Source organism: Branchiostoma floridae, chromosome 1 (assembly GCF_000003815.2).
Source record: "Branchiostoma floridae strain S238N-H82 chromosome 1, Bfl_VNyyK, whole genome shotgun sequence".
NCBI lineage: Eukaryota > Metazoa > Chordata > Leptocardii > Amphioxiformes > Branchiostomatidae > Branchiostoma > Branchiostoma floridae.
In genome coordinates, this window is record NC_049979.1 from 23,670,308 (window position 1) to 23,688,692 (window position 18,385).

The 18,385-nt window shown below is 39.9% G+C and overlaps 3 protein-coding genes across 3 annotated transcripts in view; 2 read left to right on the forward strand and 1 right to left on the reverse strand.

Annotated features, from left to right (window-relative positions):
• LOC118416835 (coiled-coil domain-containing protein 191-like) overlaps positions 1 to 2,088 on the forward strand; it is a 13,257-nt gene extending 11,169 nt beyond the window's left edge. Inside the window, exon 18 of the mRNA XM_035822143.1 lies at positions 50 to 2,088. Coding sequence (XP_035678036.1) covers positions 50 to 276 — 227 coding nt within the window. The 3' untranslated portion in view covers positions 277 to 2,088. The remainder of the gene's footprint in view (positions 1 to 49) is intronic.
• Positions 1,340 to 8,587, reverse strand: LOC118412959 (mitochondrial import receptor subunit TOM70-like). The gene is made up of 11 exons (XM_035816054.1): positions 8,341 to 8,587; positions 7,328 to 7,501; positions 6,731 to 6,857; positions 6,300 to 6,409; positions 5,718 to 5,872; positions 4,971 to 5,175; positions 4,600 to 4,734; positions 3,996 to 4,220; positions 3,745 to 3,842; positions 3,015 to 3,137; positions 1,340 to 2,462 (listed from the first exon to the last, which is right to left on the reverse strand). The coding sequence occupies exons 1-11, from the start codon at positions 8,545 to 8,547 to the stop codon at positions 2,306 to 2,308; spliced, it is 1,716 nt and encodes a 571-aa protein (XP_035671947.1). The 5' UTR covers positions 8,548 to 8,587; the 3' UTR covers positions 1,340 to 2,305.
• Positions 8,588 to 8,781: 194 nt separating this feature from the next.
• Positions 8,782 to 18,385, forward strand: LOC118416812 (DNA repair protein XRCC1-like). Its single transcript, XM_035822076.1, has 16 exons — positions 8,782 to 8,978; positions 9,449 to 9,541; positions 9,815 to 9,922; positions 10,936 to 11,094; positions 11,476 to 11,553; positions 12,085 to 12,196; positions 12,443 to 12,543; positions 12,666 to 12,786; positions 13,265 to 13,526; positions 14,084 to 14,200; positions 14,546 to 14,660; positions 15,821 to 15,956; positions 16,422 to 16,482; positions 16,835 to 17,092; positions 17,234 to 17,309; positions 17,650 to 18,385. The coding sequence occupies exons 1-16, from the start codon at positions 8,928 to 8,930 to the stop codon at positions 17,761 to 17,763; spliced, it is 1,962 nt and encodes a 653-aa protein (XP_035677969.1). The 5' UTR covers positions 8,782 to 8,927; the 3' UTR covers positions 17,764 to 18,385.

An 18,385-nucleotide genomic window follows, 5' to 3' on the forward strand; every position in this document is an offset into this window, starting at 1 on the left:
AAAAAACTCCTTTCCACAAATTGAATCCCTGCAAGAAATGACTTAAAAGTAACATGCCCCTTGCTCCGCCCAACCCCCAGACGTGTGCAAAGGAAAGCGTTCCGTGCGTGGCAGCAGCTGCCTGTCCTGGCCAGGAAGGACCGTGAGAGGGAGCGGCGGAGGACGGAGATGAGGAAAAAGGTGGCCAACATCCTGCCTGACTTCCAGGGTCTCCAGCTGGCAGAGGACAAGGAAGACTTTACCTGTTCTCTGGGCAACATCAAGATGAAGCTGTAATGGATAAGACAATTCTCTGTACACAACAAGTGTTTTGATGATGTTTTGATGCCCATTCGTCACTTTCCTCATCTTTCACTTTACATTGCAGTTAGTGTTGGTGCAGTGTGAAGTACTGGTACATCTCGTCAGTATTGCCCAGAGGAAGGTGAAACATGATCACCAGAAGGTCTGACAGAAATTAAATCTTTGGTTGTGTACAAAGAACTGTGGTATCCAGTGGTTTACCAACCTGATGAAACTATGATCACAGATGATACTCCAATGTTCAGTATTGTGGCAGCTTGATTGGGTGGGGGGAGGATTCCTGATGTAACATCCTCTAAGACAATGATTAGACTTCTGCAACAGCATCATCACTTTGTGACTAAAAAGCTGTGATTCCATCATGTGGAAATAGAGAACAACTGGGTTTTCTGTTTTAATGAATGACTAAGTAGTTAGGATGATAAGAAATGTAAGTGACCTGTTTTGTTGTGCTGTGAGTTGATACAACACTCCAAAGTATTTTTTTTTGTTGCAAATGCTGCTCTAAACTTATGTTCCAACATATTGTTGTAAGATATTTTTACTACAAGAGTGACCAACTTCTGACACAACACTTGTAAATAGTACATTGATTTTAGACTGTAGCATTGTGCCTTATTACTAAGTGTAGAAATCCCAGCACATTGACAGTCAACTTTGACAGATAAACAAATATGCAATGTATGTTGGTAACTTAGAAAAGGATAAAGAAATTTGAATTCTTAAGTCTTTAAATCCATTGGCAACAGATATTTGTTTTATACTATTTTAAGATGTTAAAAGATTCAATTGAGCCAGGTTTTTGATGACCTTTTCTTCTGTGCTATGATCTCAGGTCATGTAATTGTCCTCGCTGTTCACTTTTTCAGAATTGTTTGAATACTATTCCTAAAATGAGGTCATTTGCCGTGGCTTGTTGTATTTCTTACTGTAAAGAGGCAAATTTTAGGAAGAGGTACAAAGGGACATTACCAGCTTTAACCAAGTACATGAGCATTGTCTTGATAATACACCACACACAACATGACACTATACATCTTGTACAAGCAGATTTATTATTTTTCAAAACCTGCTTTATCAAGTTCACATGCATGTTGGGACAGACTGGTAACACTGGATCCAAGGTTCATTGGTTCTGAATGACAGGAGTTACATTTTGTAATATTTAACATCAGCTTCAGGGTACATTGTATCCATCATTTGTGACTCATTCATTATTTCTCAATATCAGCGTATCTGAGCTTCAAAGAAAGGGAATCTCACCAAATTTCTCTCACTGTAGGGTACAACCTACTAAGCATGATCATGCTGGATTATCTCTCAGTAGCAAAGGTCTTAACAGAAGCAAAAATGACGCTTCTTGCCCATAATCCTATCCCTTAAGGTTCAATAACAATGTTACACAACCATGACGTTCATCATCTAAATTTGTATATTCAAAAAAAGGTGGTCGTGATTCTGCATTCAATTACTGATTGCTTGATTCAACTCAGCAGAGCAATTATTTCCTCTTCATATAAAATATCATTCACATCACTTAGCTCTATCAAACTCCGCTTTGACAAATATATTACAGAAAACACATTGTACAGAAAACACAAGTCAGTGCCTCTAAGAGAAGATCCCTATGTGACACCAGAAGTTACTGGATTGTATTCCTCAGCAGCTGATTTGTATGGTCTGTCTCTTGACCAAGTGCAACAAGCAATGTTCTGTTCCAAATGGTTAACTGAACAACTAAAGAGAAAAACTCAAATGAAAGAAATCTAGTACCTGTCCTCTCTGTCAAAGCATCAATTCCTCTTTTCTGGTGTGGTCAGAACAAGTATATCTTTTGAAATTTAAGAAGTTCACATTTTTCAATTGGCTCTGAGAAGAAGTCAATAATTGTATAATAGTTCCCTCAAATACACAATTTTTTATTCCATATTTAACCATAATATATAATAGGTTTGTTTCTTCTGTGCTTCTTCCCTCACTCAAAGTTGTCTATCTTCTTAAGTTACATCATAGCCTGGGGCCGGAGGCCATATTTTTTGGCCACCTCTGACTGTGCGACTGCTGCATCACACAGGGAGTACAGATGTGCGATCTCCATCTCTGTCTTGGCTATGCTGATGGCCTTGTTGAACAGCTCAATGGCTTTCTCCAGGTTGCCCCTGAGAGGAAAGTGTTTCATACTGTCAATATGGAAAGACTGGAACCTTCAAGGGTCAGAAACATGTCAGAAGCTAAAACAAAGAGGCCAAAAATGGGGCAAGTCTCTGTAAGCCTCAACCAAGCCTTCCTAGGGAGTTATGCATACACGTACAATGTAGTAGAATTTTGCACAAATAGGGTGAACTAGAGGGCCCAAATTCGAACTCATTTGAGCTCTCATCAACTAACCACATGCCAAATATTTAGACAATCCATAGAGGCATTCTTTAGTTATACTGTTTTCTAACACCAAATCACACAGAAACCAGGCAAAAACTCATATATATATATATATATAGATACATATGGTGGCCAAACTCCCCTGTTTACCTTAACATTACTCTTTTTCAGCCAGCAACTCTGGCGGACACTAAAATCTTTATGGCATGTAAAGCCAAAACGTAACCTGTGTGTTCCAGGCATAAGGAGGGTAAACAACAGTAAGGATGCCATGCTTCATTTAACACAACCTTCAGCTACTTCTAATACTACTTAACATAGCACAAACTTACCTTTGAACTTCAATGGTCCCCATGGTTTCATATGCAAAGTCACACCTGTCATCTATGTCTAGTGCCTTCTGTATCAGGGACAGACCTGCATCAATGTCCTGCTTCCACTGTAAGTGTAGCAGCCTGGACAAACATGTACAGCAACATTGGTTACATCTGACAAGACATTTGACAAGCTTTATCTGTTAAAGTCATTTGAAGGTGAAGTTATTTCATTTCTATAGTGTAAATGTCACTACATTTTTAAAGTCTATCAAATCAAACATGTTGAAGGCAATTCTTTCTCATTGATTTTCTATCTTATATTTGAGTTGTATCCAAAATGCAGACAAAGAGCAACATTTTGAACAATGCAAAACTTGGACTGCTTCCAGGTCAGGGACTCAGCACAAAAGAAATCATCAACAGGCTACATGTGTACATCCGTCAATTCCTTCATATCATACCATTAACCAAATTATTCATGCCCCACCCCAAGGTGCTCTTTTGGGTGGTTTAATTCTATTTCCAAGATTGTGAATAATTTTGGACTGCTATCTTGTATATAGAATGAAGCGTGAAATTTCCAAATACTACTGTGTAATTCTATCTCTATTTCTAACTCGACCGTGTAGTCAAAACAGATTTTCAGATAACAAAATCAATGAAAAGTCGGATGAGTCAATGAGTATGAATGATTTTCTAGCTAAGTGTACATCTTCACATGTATTTCTATTTTCTGTGTACTCACCCTCTGTGTACATAAGTGGTGGCATTCTGTGGTTCTAAACTTATAGCCTTCTTATAGTTGTCGTCTGCCTTGTCAAACATTTGTTGGTCACCAAGTGCCTGTAGCAAAAAAGACATATAAAGCAAGGATTAATCAAACAGTTTTCACATTGGTGCTCAGTAAGATAGATTATCTTTTTTTCCAGAAATGTTAAATTTTAGATTGAACAAAACTTTTTCATTTTGATGTCAATGTCATAGTAAAGTGCTGACCTGAGCATATAGAACATATCCTTCTGCACAGTCAGGAAACTTGGAGATGGATTCTTCAAACTGTTTCATGGCGTCCTGAACCTGCATGGCCGAGCGCTGCAGCATGGCAGCTCGGTACTGTGTGTAGTTGTACTGCACGGTGGCCAGCGCAAAGTCTGGCTTCAGGCTACAACACTTCTCAAAGTCTCGCAGGGCTTCTGGGACCCGGTCTAACAGCAAATTCAACTGGAAATACATTAAACACACAATCATGTTTAACTGATCATGACTCTACATTTTGTAAATTAGCATGCTCATGACTGTGGACACATGGGTACAACTGTTAAACTTAAAGATAGGTCAAACCTGGTCTCAAGGGACTGAGGAAAAATGGCTAATGTGGGGGAAAGGTTTCCCCAGACAACTGCATTACACAATTTTGGGGGCAAAAAAAAATTTAACATTTACACAATTAGTATTCACTACAAAAAGTCATTACTGGTTGAGTAAAACACTTGGTTCACAGAGGGATTGTTGAAATGTGGCTTCTGCCTGGGGGTAGTTGGTTTTGTCAGTTGGTGAGCTGGCCAGGTTTGAAAAACATAGTTAAAGAAGAACTCCTCACCTGGCCCCTATGATGGTACACATCTGAGTTCTCCTGGTCCAGGTCCACAGCTGTTTGGAAATCCTGCAGCGCCTCCTCCGACTGCTGTCTCTGCATCAACATGCTGCCCCGTTTGATCAGTGCATTACACCGCAGCTACAAATATAGGGAGAAAATGGACAGGGTTTGATAGGGTACCTAGTTCTAGACTTCTTCAGTGAGAAGTGTACATGTAAACAGCAATTACAAAACAAGAGAATATCCAAGCACAAAAAGACTACAAATACAATGTACAAAGGTGAAGTATATTTCTTTGTACAAAACTCTTCAGCAATTGGGGATGCTTATTAGCTGTACTAGCTGAGATGTCTATAGGCATATTTCTTAGTCACCTTCTTGTCAGCAGTGTCCATATTGATGACCATGTCCAGATCTGGCCTTGCCAGGGGAGCTTGACCCATCAACATGTGGAATGTGGCTCTCATCAGCAGCGCATGTGCCAGGTACTCCCCCTGGCTGTCGATCTCCTTACTGCATTCTCCAATGATCTTGTCATAGTTCTCTTCTTGGAAGTACCTTTTGGCCTTCAGGTAGTCACTAAAAAGGAAGGCATGTTTGCAATCATTCTCAAAGCAGACAGCATATTGATGTATAATAAGTAAGATCATGAAGTTACACCAATAGTAAAATATTTGAGAGTGTTTTCAATCTCTTCTTGTGGTTTGGGCTGTTGACTTACAACCTAAAAGTTCTGGGTGGGAATCCCTGGCATGCCCCTACATTGTGCCAATGGGAAAGGCACTTAACATCCATTTCCTCACTCAGCTCAGGTGAAAATGGGTACCTAGCTCTTGTTAGAAACGTCCTCTTGGATGGGACAAAGCAGAGGTCCTGTGTTTGGGGAGAGTAACACCTCAAGCATGTTAAAGAACCCACCACACCTATGGAAAAGAGTAGGAGTCTTTTACAATCAAACCTTACATACACACATAGTTTAAATACAATACTTATTAGGCATACTCTAAGTTGTAGCATTAAAAGTTCTGCTTCCAGTGCGATCAAACCTTACAGTCTGTGGGTTGAAAAGGTGATAGTCAACAGTTATGTAAGTTGTTGCAATAAAGGCATTTAGTCCTCACCCGACTGGTGCCTCCTCTGCCTCCCCTAGCTCCCCTTCCTGATCCTTGTCTTCATCATTAGCCATCTTGTCCAGTGGCTGGGAGATGATGTCCTCAGTGAAGGAACTGAAGTACGCTTTGATGAAATGGGTTGATGGTAGGACAGGCTCCCGGTTCTGAGTGGTAAAAAGTGGCAATGTTTAACACGTATACTTCTTGCATTATGAACAATCCATGTACACAGAAAATTACAACATCCATATATATATATATATACCAATATAAATATATATAATATATATATAATTGCAAACAACTGGCACAGAAATTTTTGTCTCTTTCAATACACAGCAACGCCAAGAAGCATTGTTGGAACCAACAACACAATTGTTATTCATTGAATCCTCTTGTCGGATGGTGCCATAAAAGCTGCCTGCCTTGTGTACGAGAGAGCTTCAGGCGTCAAAACTGCAAGTAAAAGAACAACTAGCTACCTACTTTAAAGAGCATAATTCATGCTCCACCTCAATTGAAGATGACAAAGGAAGAAGAATCTAACAAAACCAGTTAGGCATGCTGTCTGGTCCTATATCCAAACTTCACCTTGTACTTCTCCTTGGCCTTCTCCCAGCCCATGTCCTTGAGGATGCGGTCAGCCATCATCATGCTCTGCTGGTTCTGGAACCCCTCCAGGATGCAGACTGCAGTAACGTCTGTGGGACAGAGGCACAGTGGGTCAGCACAATACAACATGGTTGTAGAAACTCAGCACTGTAGAATTTTGAACCTTTAAGAACCTTATCAAAATGCTGAAAGATCACGTTCTGATATATCCTGGATGCCAATCTATTACATTTACCGGGGCTCCCATACTTGATCTGTCAAAAATATTATAACGTAGAAAAATGATAACATTGTTCTCATGCAGATATGGGAGAATAGTATAGAAAGGCACCTAGGCTACCATTGGTACAGTGCCCATACAACACAACTCATACAATTTCATACAAGGGTTATAAATGGACAGAACTGACCTTCGAGACACTGTTTTTTCTCATCTATCCTCTCATATGCTTTAGCTCTGCGGAACAGCGCCTTGATGTATTTGTTGTCCAGTTCCAGAGCCTTGGTACAGTCGTCCACCACTTCTCTGAAAGATTTCTGAAATTCGAAAGGATGTTGTAAAGCATTCTACATGTGATCAATGATCAGGAACTAGGTATGTGACTATAGGCTGCATGATGTAAGCATATTGGCTCCAAGATTCCAGATCTGGCATTTCAAGAATTTGATTCTTGGGAGTGGCAAGTCATCTTGGCTTTGAGCCTGGCAATGTGTGGATGGACAAGGGTTTTAGGAAACAGCATTGATGGTACGCTTCCCTTCTTTCCATGAGGCGCAGCAAGCTGTCTTCATTCCTTGTTAATCATTGCTGGGCAATGCTGGCCCACTTTCATTCATTGCAAAGCGTTGTTCGTAAATTATTTGTGGGTCACTTCATTTCTCTGTTGAGGGTTGCCGAATCTCTCTGTGCAGACCCTCAACAGATTTTTAAGAACTAATTGCAATGTAAATGAAATGAACACAAAATTATACATTCCTTCCTGACATAAAACTCACAGCATACTTACCAGCTGTTCATATGCAGCAGCTCTGTTTTGATAAAAGGTGGACATCTCTTTTTTGTTGGTGTCAGGGCAGACTTCCAGAGCCTCACTGTAACATTTGATGGCCTCCTCAAACTTGCCACCCTTGAAGTACTTGTTGCCCTTGTTCTTAGCTCCTTGTGCCTTCTCCAGTGGGCTCTACATCAGTGGGCAAAATAGTAAAATCCTATTATAATGATAAGTAGCAGTTAATTCCTGTTAGCTGTTCTAGCACTTAAGCATGTACATTTACTGTTAAAGAGGAAATGTTCTTAGATATTTTACGTTAATGATATTTTGCGGTGACCCCTTCACCCCAACGTCAAACCACTGTGAAAATTTTTGTTCTCTCTTCTGCCCGCCTACCCCTTGTTTCAACTTTGAACTTGTAACCATCACAATCACTCCACTGTCTTCCTATCTTAAAATTGAATCCCTGCAACCATTTCCACCGGAGGACTAGTTAAAAGCTTGTTAGTATGCATTCTTAAAGACTTTTGAGTACAGAAAAGGCATATAAATTTACAACTAAACCATAATGTTACCATATATTCCAAAATTGTCCTATATTTCCTGTTCAATATAATCCTACATGTCATTAACGTTACATGGCAGAATCTAAGGGTTAAGTAACCTATTGTACAGTCTACATTATGTAACATGTATCTGTACAATTCTATTTGACGTATGGACCTAAGCCATGTACAACACAACTACATCTTTACACAGGGTTTATCAGCTGTGCAGGGCAAATCCTGTGACATTGTGGTCATCATGATAGGTATGAATACCCCCCCCCCCCTAGATTTATTCACCTGTCAAGCTTTATGGCTTATGCGTGTTATGGTATTTGTTTTGCACCTGTTCACCTGTTACAAATACGTTACTGTTGCTAATTAACTTCTATATAAAGGGTTTAGTACTTAATTACGTAGAACACGTGGGAAGGGCACATAACCGGTACCACAGGAAGCTTCCAGTAGTGGTGACCTCCTTACCAACTCAACCTCGGGCTCAGGGATGGGCTCGTCCGCCTGCTCCTCTGGAGCGGGCCCGCCGTCTGGCTCCTTCCTCTCGTCATTCTTGGACGTCTTGCGGGTAAAGTACCAGACTCCTGCGGCGCCGAGAGCCAGCGTCCCTCCTACAGCGAGGGCGATTTGCCATTTGGGGATGCCTTCCGCACTGCTGGGTTTCGCGTCCGACATGATGACAAGTGCGAAGGTACCTGGGACTGGGAACCACCATTGTGACGTAATAGGGAGGATAAGAATAAGGTATTGTTATGATTTTTTCTATCATGAACATAGATTACTATTAAATCTTATCAAAATAATTAGAATCTTTTCAAAATACTATGATTTTGAGAATATTTGCAAACATTTCTTATTATGGATAAATTTTGGATATTATCAATACAGATCTACCTATTATCTATTGGACTAAACCAAAAGTCAAAGGTCAACCCCAGGTACGCGCCATTTTGAAATGTTGTAGTAAGGGCTTTTATTCACTCTCTTCTTTGTTGGCTTGTCTGTTTTATTGCGTTGGTTTGATGGGACCCAGCCCTGCTGAGATCTAAACGAAGATGCCAGAGATACACCTGCAGAAAGTTGTATCTTTCAGTAGTGAAGACAAGGTGAGTACGAATGCTGTGTTTGGACACATGCCTTTTTTCCAGCATGACCACAAAAATAAATTTACATAGACGGATAGAGAGGAACTGGCATGTCAGGACAAGTTAGAGAGCACCTTGCAGGATGATAGTACTTAAATCAACTCTAACCCCGTATTCATAACTTCTGCAACCCAGGTTTGCTTCTGGTTACGATTCTTCTTGTGAAGTTCGGTAGATAGAATAAAGTTATAATTTTTAAGAATTTATAATGCGTTATTCATGATAGAAATGATTATGCACTGACCTGTATTGAAAATTTAATTAAAGATGAATTATGTGCTATGCAATTACTTGCATGTTTATGTAAAATTAGGAGTTGAAGAAGATGAGCATTTTCTCACAGACCATCAGTTTTGGTGGTGAGGTAATCCCAGGTGTCAAGATCATCCACTCACACTGGACATTTTTCTTGTCTCCCTTACATCCTACAGACCCACACAGCAGAGAACCTGCTGAAGTCTGAGACCTACAGGAAATGGAAATCAGCATCAGTCGGGGAGAAACAGGTCACTGCTATCATACAGGTAAGGTCTCAGTTATCTCCAAGCAGATATAAGGATCTGACTTAGCCGCAGTGCTACTGTTGGATTAGGCTACCAAAAGTCGCAGATCGGTCCATAATGATGCAATTTGATGCAACGAAAAAATGGCTGAGGAACCGTGCTGCTGCACTAATCCCCTTAACTCCAGATGTCCCTCACTTCTCAACAGCCTTACCTAGCATACCTAGTTCCTGGCCTAAGAACGTACATACATACATACATACATACATACATTGTACTACTGTGTTGTTACAGTTTGATGAACCATCCCAGATCCACTCTATTGACATTGGAAATGAGAACTCAGCCTTTGTAGAGGTCCTGGTGGGGAGGGCTTCAGCACAGTCAGACCAAGACTACCAGGTAACAAAATCTACTTCATTACTCACAGGTATATTATGCTTTTGTCTGATACAAACTTTTTCAAACAGGAGCTGGTGTCAAAAAATGATATTACAATGTATAGAGTCCATTCCAAGACACCATGAGGGTTTTTAGGTGATATTTGTAATAAGTCTGAATTATTTTCAATAAAAGAATATCTAAGCCACAATAATTAAATTCTTTTCAAAAAACTGACTCAGAAAATACTCATCTATTTGAATTCCTTTGAATATTTTAGAAACATTTTGAAAGTAACTGTACAAAAATATCTTTATTTAGAATAATTGTGAAACCTCTGTGTGAATCTTTGACATTTACAAATATTTACAAATATTTCTAAACTTTGCCAAATGGTTAAATTAGTTTATTGCCCCCATAAAAGTAAGCCCTATTGTAGCCTCTGTATATTTTTATATTTCACAGCTGGGCACTGGTGGATCCTTTGTGGTGGGCCATTGTTGCATGGCACCCAACCATACTTTGCAAGGATGTGTGAATTGCTATCTTCCCAGCCCCTGAACCATTTACAAAAAATGGTAGAAAATGGTAAATAATGGTAGAATGCTGTTATCATTATTTAGAAACCATTAGAAGTATCCAATTCCACACCATGAATATTTCCAAAGTTTTACAGGACCAGGGAAATATTTATAAAGTTGAAACAGTGTTAGAAATATTTCTGAAGTATCAAATGTCCTAGACATATAATTACAAAATTTTAAAATCAGTTCTAAACAATGGCAACAAACATCCGCACGGTGTCTTGGAATGGACTCTTAAAGTCCCATTAGAACTTTTGTTTAATACATGAAGTAGTATACTAAGTAGTCCTGGGGATTACCTTAGCCTGGACTTGTTGTATTGAATTGCATTCATTTCTGTTTGAAAAGCATCATGCTTCACTTCAGATGAAGATGTAAAAGAAAAAAGCTACTGTATTCCAAGAGATGAGTTTACCATTAAGCGTAAATGAATATTTTTCTTCTTCCCAGGTCCTTCTAGTTGCCTCGTCCTTCATGTCTCCAGGAGAGAGTAAGCAGGGTAACAACCCCCACAGGGTGCGCATGTTTGGGAGTGAGAAGATGTCCAGCTCTGTCAAAGACCAGAAGTGGGACCGAGTCAAGATCGTGTGCACTCAGCCATTCAACAAGGTAATAGAGTATGCTGTGTCTGTCTCTATGTAGCAGGTATGAATGCTCTTTGGTGTAACACACTAGCTCTGCTAGCATACTGGCAATTTATTTTTTTCTAATGGTATGTTCACCAATTTGTTAGTCATTTGTATTTCTAGATTGAAATATTCTTGAAAAATGGCTTCCGCAAAATAATCAACTTTACACGGCTTTCTACCATAACATAATGTTATATGTAACAAACTGGCCAGTTTTCTAAGTAAAGGGTGTTTCTGGTGCACAAAGCAACTATAGCCATGCTGTTCCTCTTCCACAGTTCCTGATGAAAAGTATCTCATATTTTGGTAAAGTACTTAGTATGTCATATACAATACATTCAGTGTTCTCTTGTACCTGCAGAATGTACAGTATGGACTCTCCTTCATCAAGTTCCACTCCCCTCCCTCCGGGTCACCGCAGGCCAAGAAAAACCCAACTGTGAGTATGATAGCTTCAACACCCAAAGTGTCCTGTGATCCTCCTAATGTAACCTCTCTTTGCATAGCAAAATGTCTTCTGTTTCCTGCAAAACATATATTGTTTCAAAGTATGCTATTATGTGGGCCATGGGTTTTCATGTGGTGTATGTCCTTATTGTCTGTATTGTCTTACACCAAAAGATTATATGAAGACTGCATCAATTCAGTGGATAGAACATTTCCTTTCTACAATTCAAACACAAGCTCAGGTACATAATGTATATACAATGTATATTATGTAGATGTGCCTTCTGCTTCTGACATTGTTTTGATTAATCTTCACGCAGATTCAAGGATACAACTCATTCTCTGTGTTCTTTACTTGTCTTTGCAACATTTAGCACTCTTTTCTAGTATTGTATTTGTCAATATTTCACCTTCTCACACTCACTCACTATCATTGAAAATATATGAGAATGAACAGGGTCCTTACATCTGCTTGTAGTTTTGATGATATTGATAAGTTTTGATGATATTGTCCATTTTTTAGCCGAAGAAGCTTGGAAAGTTTGCTTTGAAGGATGATGATGATGATGAAGACAAGGTCACCATTGGCAGCTTCTTCTCGAAAAAGGGGAAAACTGAGCAAAAACCACTGACAGGTAAAAATTTATAGATTTTACCATAGTTCTCCTCTTTGTTTTCATAAAAATGTCCAGACCTGTACAAAAACCTGTGTAATTGTACCTGTCCTTGTACGTAAAATTTGTTTATGTACACAATATATGAGAAGTAGTAGTGGAGGAATAGATGCATGTATAATCCAAATCATATTGCAACAGTACTGTTGTAGTGTTAGATTAAAGTGACAATGTTTCGATTGATTGCACACATATTTGCCCATGTAGGTGCAGCCGCTGTAAGAGCTGCCTCATCTACAGCTGCTGTTGCCACAGCAACCACCCCTTCTCCCCGACCTGCAGCAAAAGTGACATCGCCGTCAAGTCAGGTACCAGACTTCTGTCATACACTGTTTACCAATATCTGTCAAATCTCCCCATTTCAGCAGGAACTTCCAATTGTCTGTAATGTGCAGATTCCTCATTCTTAATCAAAGTATTTCATCCTTAGAGCACCAAGAGGAAGTTGTCTCATGATGACGACGATGATGATGATGATAAACCTCCATTGAGAAAACATCAGTCAGCACCCAGCAAAGGCGCATCTCCTCCCCCTATGAAGAAAACAAAGTGTGAGTAGGGGTGTGGTGCCCATTTCCATTGTTACTGTCAACTAGACCGATTCCTTCACATTTTCCTCTCTTGTCACAATGTTCATTGGTCCTCTGGTCCCTCTCCTAGCATCTTCCTTTATGCTGTTCTTTCTTGTGTATCTATAATGTATAGCTGCTATAACCACCCTTTAGTGAAATTAAGCTTTCCATGTGGCATGACGGCAACTGGATATATTACACTGAACAACCTGTCACACCTAGTAACCTTTGTATGTCTAGCTTCAATCATTACTTCAAGCTATCTATTGACGATGCCCCTACTGTACTTGGTTGCAAGAAGTTCCACTAAAAATTCTGAAACATGTAATCTATACCATAATTACATGTATGGGTTCGTACATGTATAGTGTTCCTAGGCATCATAAAGGTTTGAATACAAAAAATAGACCCATGTCTAAAACAATCATTCATAAGCAATTTTCTATATTTCCTTCAGCTGAAACATCTGTCAAACAACCCACCAATAAAGCCACTCCTAGAAAAACGCCTCCCACAGCTCAGCAACAGAAGAGAAAGGCTGCATCAAAACCCATGAAGGAGGAGGAGGAAGAGGAGAGAGATTTCGGCTCCCTGATGGAGGATGTGGTGTTTGTGTTGAGTGGATATGTTAACCCACAGAGAGCCAGTCTGAGAGACAAGGCTATGGAGATGGGTGCAGCGTACAAGCCTGACTGGGACCCGACATGCACACATCTGGTGTAAGGATGATTTAGATTTTTTTATCCATCTTTCATAACTACTCAGCACTTGTCAGCAAATGTCATGTAGATAGCATCTCTTTTGGTACGTTTATTGCACATTTGTAACATTATTGGAGTATAGAATTGTACACGAAATTGTACAAAATTTTCATTCCACTAATCCACAGTCAGAATACATGTACATTGATGATGCTTACCATTTTCAAGAAGTTTAACATCATGATACATTTTACATATTGCTACAGTGCCATTCCCAGTGCCTTTTTGGCTAAGATTTGCTCCCTATGATTTTCTTGACAGGGTGTTTTATTCCCCCAGAATTTTCTATGCTACAAAATGTAGGTTTTCTTTCCTAGGACCTCTGTGTAGAATTGTCTTCCTTCTGTATACTTGTATGCTTATTCTTGGTTTAAAACATATTCAGTATTGCAAGATTCAACCATACCCTTTACATTATTTTTTTCCTTTATGGGTTAATATACTATTCGATGCATCATCTCTTCAAACCATAGTCTCAGTATTAACCATGTAATGCCTGTTTCTCTGCCCTGCAGATGTGCCTTTCCCAACACTCCTAAGTACCAACAGGTGCAGAGGAAGGGAGGGAAGATTGTCAGCCACAAGTGGATAGAACACTGCTACAAAAAGGGGGTTCTTCTGTCATGGAAAAGGTAGCTACTTTTGGCGCACACTCTGTGGAAGTGTTTCTGTCAATTGGTCTATACTTATAATGATAGTCAGATGTTGTTTGTTTTCATGTTGATATACTGTAAAGCATGAAATATTTGCCATGGTTTTATTTTCATGATTTTTGCAATGTCCTCTCAACACTCAACGCAAACTTCAAACACCACAAAAACCTCCTGTCCTCTCCTAGTCCTTCTGCATGATTAACTCCCGATGAAGATAGATGAATTTAGAGTACAGTGAAATGAAAATATCCAGGATATCCTAATATTTAACACAGAAAGAGGTGCTCTGTCGGAGTTCCAGTAAATATACTTTAACATTTTCAGGTTCAGGCTGGATGATGACTCCTCATCAGAAGAGGAGGAAGATGAACCTCCACCCAAGCCTAAACCCAAACCAAGAACCACTCCTGCCAAGCCTGCTGCTGCCGGGAGCTCCAAGGTGGGGGATAGACCTTGACTTTGACTTTGACTTTCTCAGCTGAAGGCACGGTCACATTCATCATTGGCCATTGTACAAACTACAATTGTGATGTTCGTAAATCAGGTTATGACAAAAACCAACCACCAGCTAAGATGTACTAATGTACATGTAAGACAACATTTTCTGTAACAAGCCAGTTGACTTTTGCTTAACACTTCCGTGACTATCCCTAGAACAATCTCAGTTTGCGATCGCACAAAGGTCATAAGACTACTGCTACCGGGCCCTCAAGTTGAATATGATCATGCTGAAAGCCTACACATATCCAAGTAAGGTCCGATTTAGACACAGGTCGCTTTAACTGACCTGTGTCGGTTAACCGTCATATGACGCTTAACCGCCACGGGTCTAAAGAGGAAATAAGGGGCGGATGACAGTATTTCCACGAACCGACCTGAGCCACCTCCGGACCTGGTTGTGGGTCGGTTTGGGTCGGTTCAGCGGGGGGCCCGTGGTGGTTTCTCTCATGTGTAAAGAGAAACCGTCACCGGTGACGGTTATAGGAGGTCGTAGATCATATGCTAATGATATGCTAACTAGCCCGTATCAATGGAAACATGTTTTTCCTCATTGTAATCGTTTGAGACATTGAAAGTTGTTGAATTTTCCAAGTGGAATGGCCTACCACTGGTGACTGCTTTGGTGTCCTCCTATGACCCTATCTATGTGCCCGGGTTGCGCTACCATGCACCAGTGCGGCGAGGACAGAAGCTGAGTTCAAGCCTGAGTATTGCCTGTCTGCTCTGTACATGTGCCTTATCCTCTTTGTTGCATCTCATACGAAGGAAAATGCGGGTAGTAAACATTGAAAACATAAACGTTATTTAGCAATTTTAGGTAGGAACTGTTGCAAGACGAAAATATGCGCCATTTTGTTTTGCGCGCAATACAAGTATCCTGCGCAACGGGCGGCCTGCAACGCTTCCTCCCGCCCGCACCGGTGTGTCTAAAGAGAACCGTCACGAAGCGTCATATGACCGTTAACCGCCATACGACGCTTAACCGACACAGGTCGGTTAAAGGGTTTTGTGTCTAAACTGGGCCTAAGTCAAACATGCAGTTAAATACTACAGGTAATACAAATTCCTCATCACTGATTTGCTTTTTCCCTTGTACAGGGAGCCAGCCCTTCAAAAACCACCACAACTGCTAAAGCATCTCCAGCCAAGAACGCCTCTCCTGCTAAGGCCATCAAGAATGATGATGATGATTATGGAGACAGCACAGATGTGGACAGTGATGCTGGGCCCTCATGTAGGTTCTTTCATCTAGAAGCTTGTTTGGCTGCAATGGGTACATGCCCTTTTGTGGTGTGGACATTCAATATCAGGGCTCTAATGAGCACCAATCATTCTGTCATTTAACAGAATTTTGCTGTGTATGATGGAAAAAATTTTAAGACAATCCCTCTATCAAATGTGGACAAATATCAATCGGTAAAGACATAGAAATATCCAACTTTGCATCTCTCTGTTGGCTTTGCTTTGCTGGCAAAGATACTAAGGGGGTCGTTCAATTCTTGAGCATAAATTTGAATAAGCTACACCCAAACACTAGCCTCAAAACTACATGGTGTAGACCATGTTGGGAAAAAAGTGTTTTTTGGGGATTTTTCCATCAAGAGAAATTGACGTTGTGAGCTGGCTAGAGACCTGTTAAATTTACATTGAAAGTGATTTTTCGTAGTGGTACAGCTTGTTTTGCCTTATTTCCTTACAGCCACTAAGAAACAGAAAGTCCAGGATTCCTCAGGAGATGATACAGAGGATGAGATCAGAAGGTGAGAAACTGGACCTCTTGTGTTACTGTAAATCTTAAAACTTTTAGCTTTATTTTTGCCATGACCTCTCCTCTGGGAATTTATGCCACAGCTAATATATGTTTCCAGTGTACGACTACCGTATTTACAAAATTGTTTCAGCCGTACACTTAAAATACTGAAAAACCTTCTTTTCTTACTGCAATATAAAACCATCACTGAAGTGAACAAATTTACACTGTTACAGTACTTGTAAATGTCCTTAGCAGGTTATTGATTCAATCTTTTTTGGTGGTCTCTGTTGGTAGATAATGGAAAGTAACTGTCAAATCATTTAGATTTTGGTCAATATTGAGTCATATCTTCTGTACAGGATACAAGAAGGGAATAAGAAAGTAAAGGTGGAAGAAGACCAATATGGAGGATCCACTGATGAAGAACCAGAGCACACAACACCCAAGAATAGCCCAGCCAAAACTCCACAGAAACAGACCCATGGGAAGGGCGATGCTGATGACATGCCACTTCCGGACCTCCCTGACTTCTTCACTGGGAAGCACTTCTTCTTGTATGGGGATTTCCCTGCCTCTGAGAGAAGACTAGTGCTCAGATACATAACAGCCTTCAATGGGTAAGTTCTGTACAGCTGTGCAAAAAATCTGTAACACTTACTTTCCAATAGATGTACATGTCAAGTCTTGTATGATATGGCAATCCAAATTAAAATTTTTTTTTTTTTTCATTGTAACCATTACAATGTTGACTTTTCCAGGAGTATGGAAGACTACATGTGTGACAAGGTGACCCATGTCATCACCAATGAAGAGTGGGATGACAACTTCGATGAGGTACATGTAGAAGAAACATAGCTGCTTTCATTTTAACATGATTTATTTGGCGTTTGTCTCTCTATATGTACAAGTACAGGACAAGTCTGGCAATTAGATGTCACTACTGATCCTGCCTCTCTGCACAGGCACAACATAAACGATATTGTTGCTCATCTTACTAGAAAGGGTCACAGTCCTTAGTCCACTGTACTTGTCAAAAGATCTAGTACCTATCATCTGTAATGACTAGTAGTGGAAGATTACTTCTTCAGTGAGCTAAGACTGGATCAAGATTTACCTTCACTTTCTTTCAAACTCATATTGCAGTATGATCTTATGTTTTATTTTCTATCACCAGGCTCTGTCTGACAACTCTGACTTGACGTTCGTCCGGCCCCAGTGGGTATACAAGTGCAGCGAGAAGGGGAAGATGGTTCCCCATCAGCCATACATCGTTGTTCCAAAGGCCTGATCCCATTCAGCACAGTTTTATAGAGCAAGTTTTATAGAAAGATCTTACATATGCATGAAATTGCCATGTTTAGGTACCATGAACTTGTTAGTCTGCAACAATAACACATATAACTGTATTGCTGTGTAGAAAACATTGCTGTGAGGTATTCTGCCACTCTTGTCTTGATGACATAGCTTTTACATAGCTAATACATGTAAAATGTTTTAGTCATTCTGATTTTAAGATGAAAAATCAACATAAAATACAAATTAAACACCTTAGGTTTGGATCTAGACCAGAATGTTAATAAATGAAGATCTAATACTGTAAATGCAGAAACTTTTGCGTTGGTTTAATGTTCGCAGTTTTCACCACAAATTAAAAACCACCGCGAGTATTTTTCCATGTAAGAGCTACAGTGTATGGTGCTACCACGAACTTAAAACCACAGCGAAAAGTCCTTTTTCCTGCTACCGAGAAATTAAATCCCAGTGAAGTTAAATGCATTTACAGTAAGTGTTGTGCCGAGATGTAGATATTTAAGTATCTAACAAAATGGTTTTCATATTTTATTGAGATAAACAAAATGATGTTACAAAGGAAAGAAGACAGCCCGAACCACATATTGCCACATTCCCTG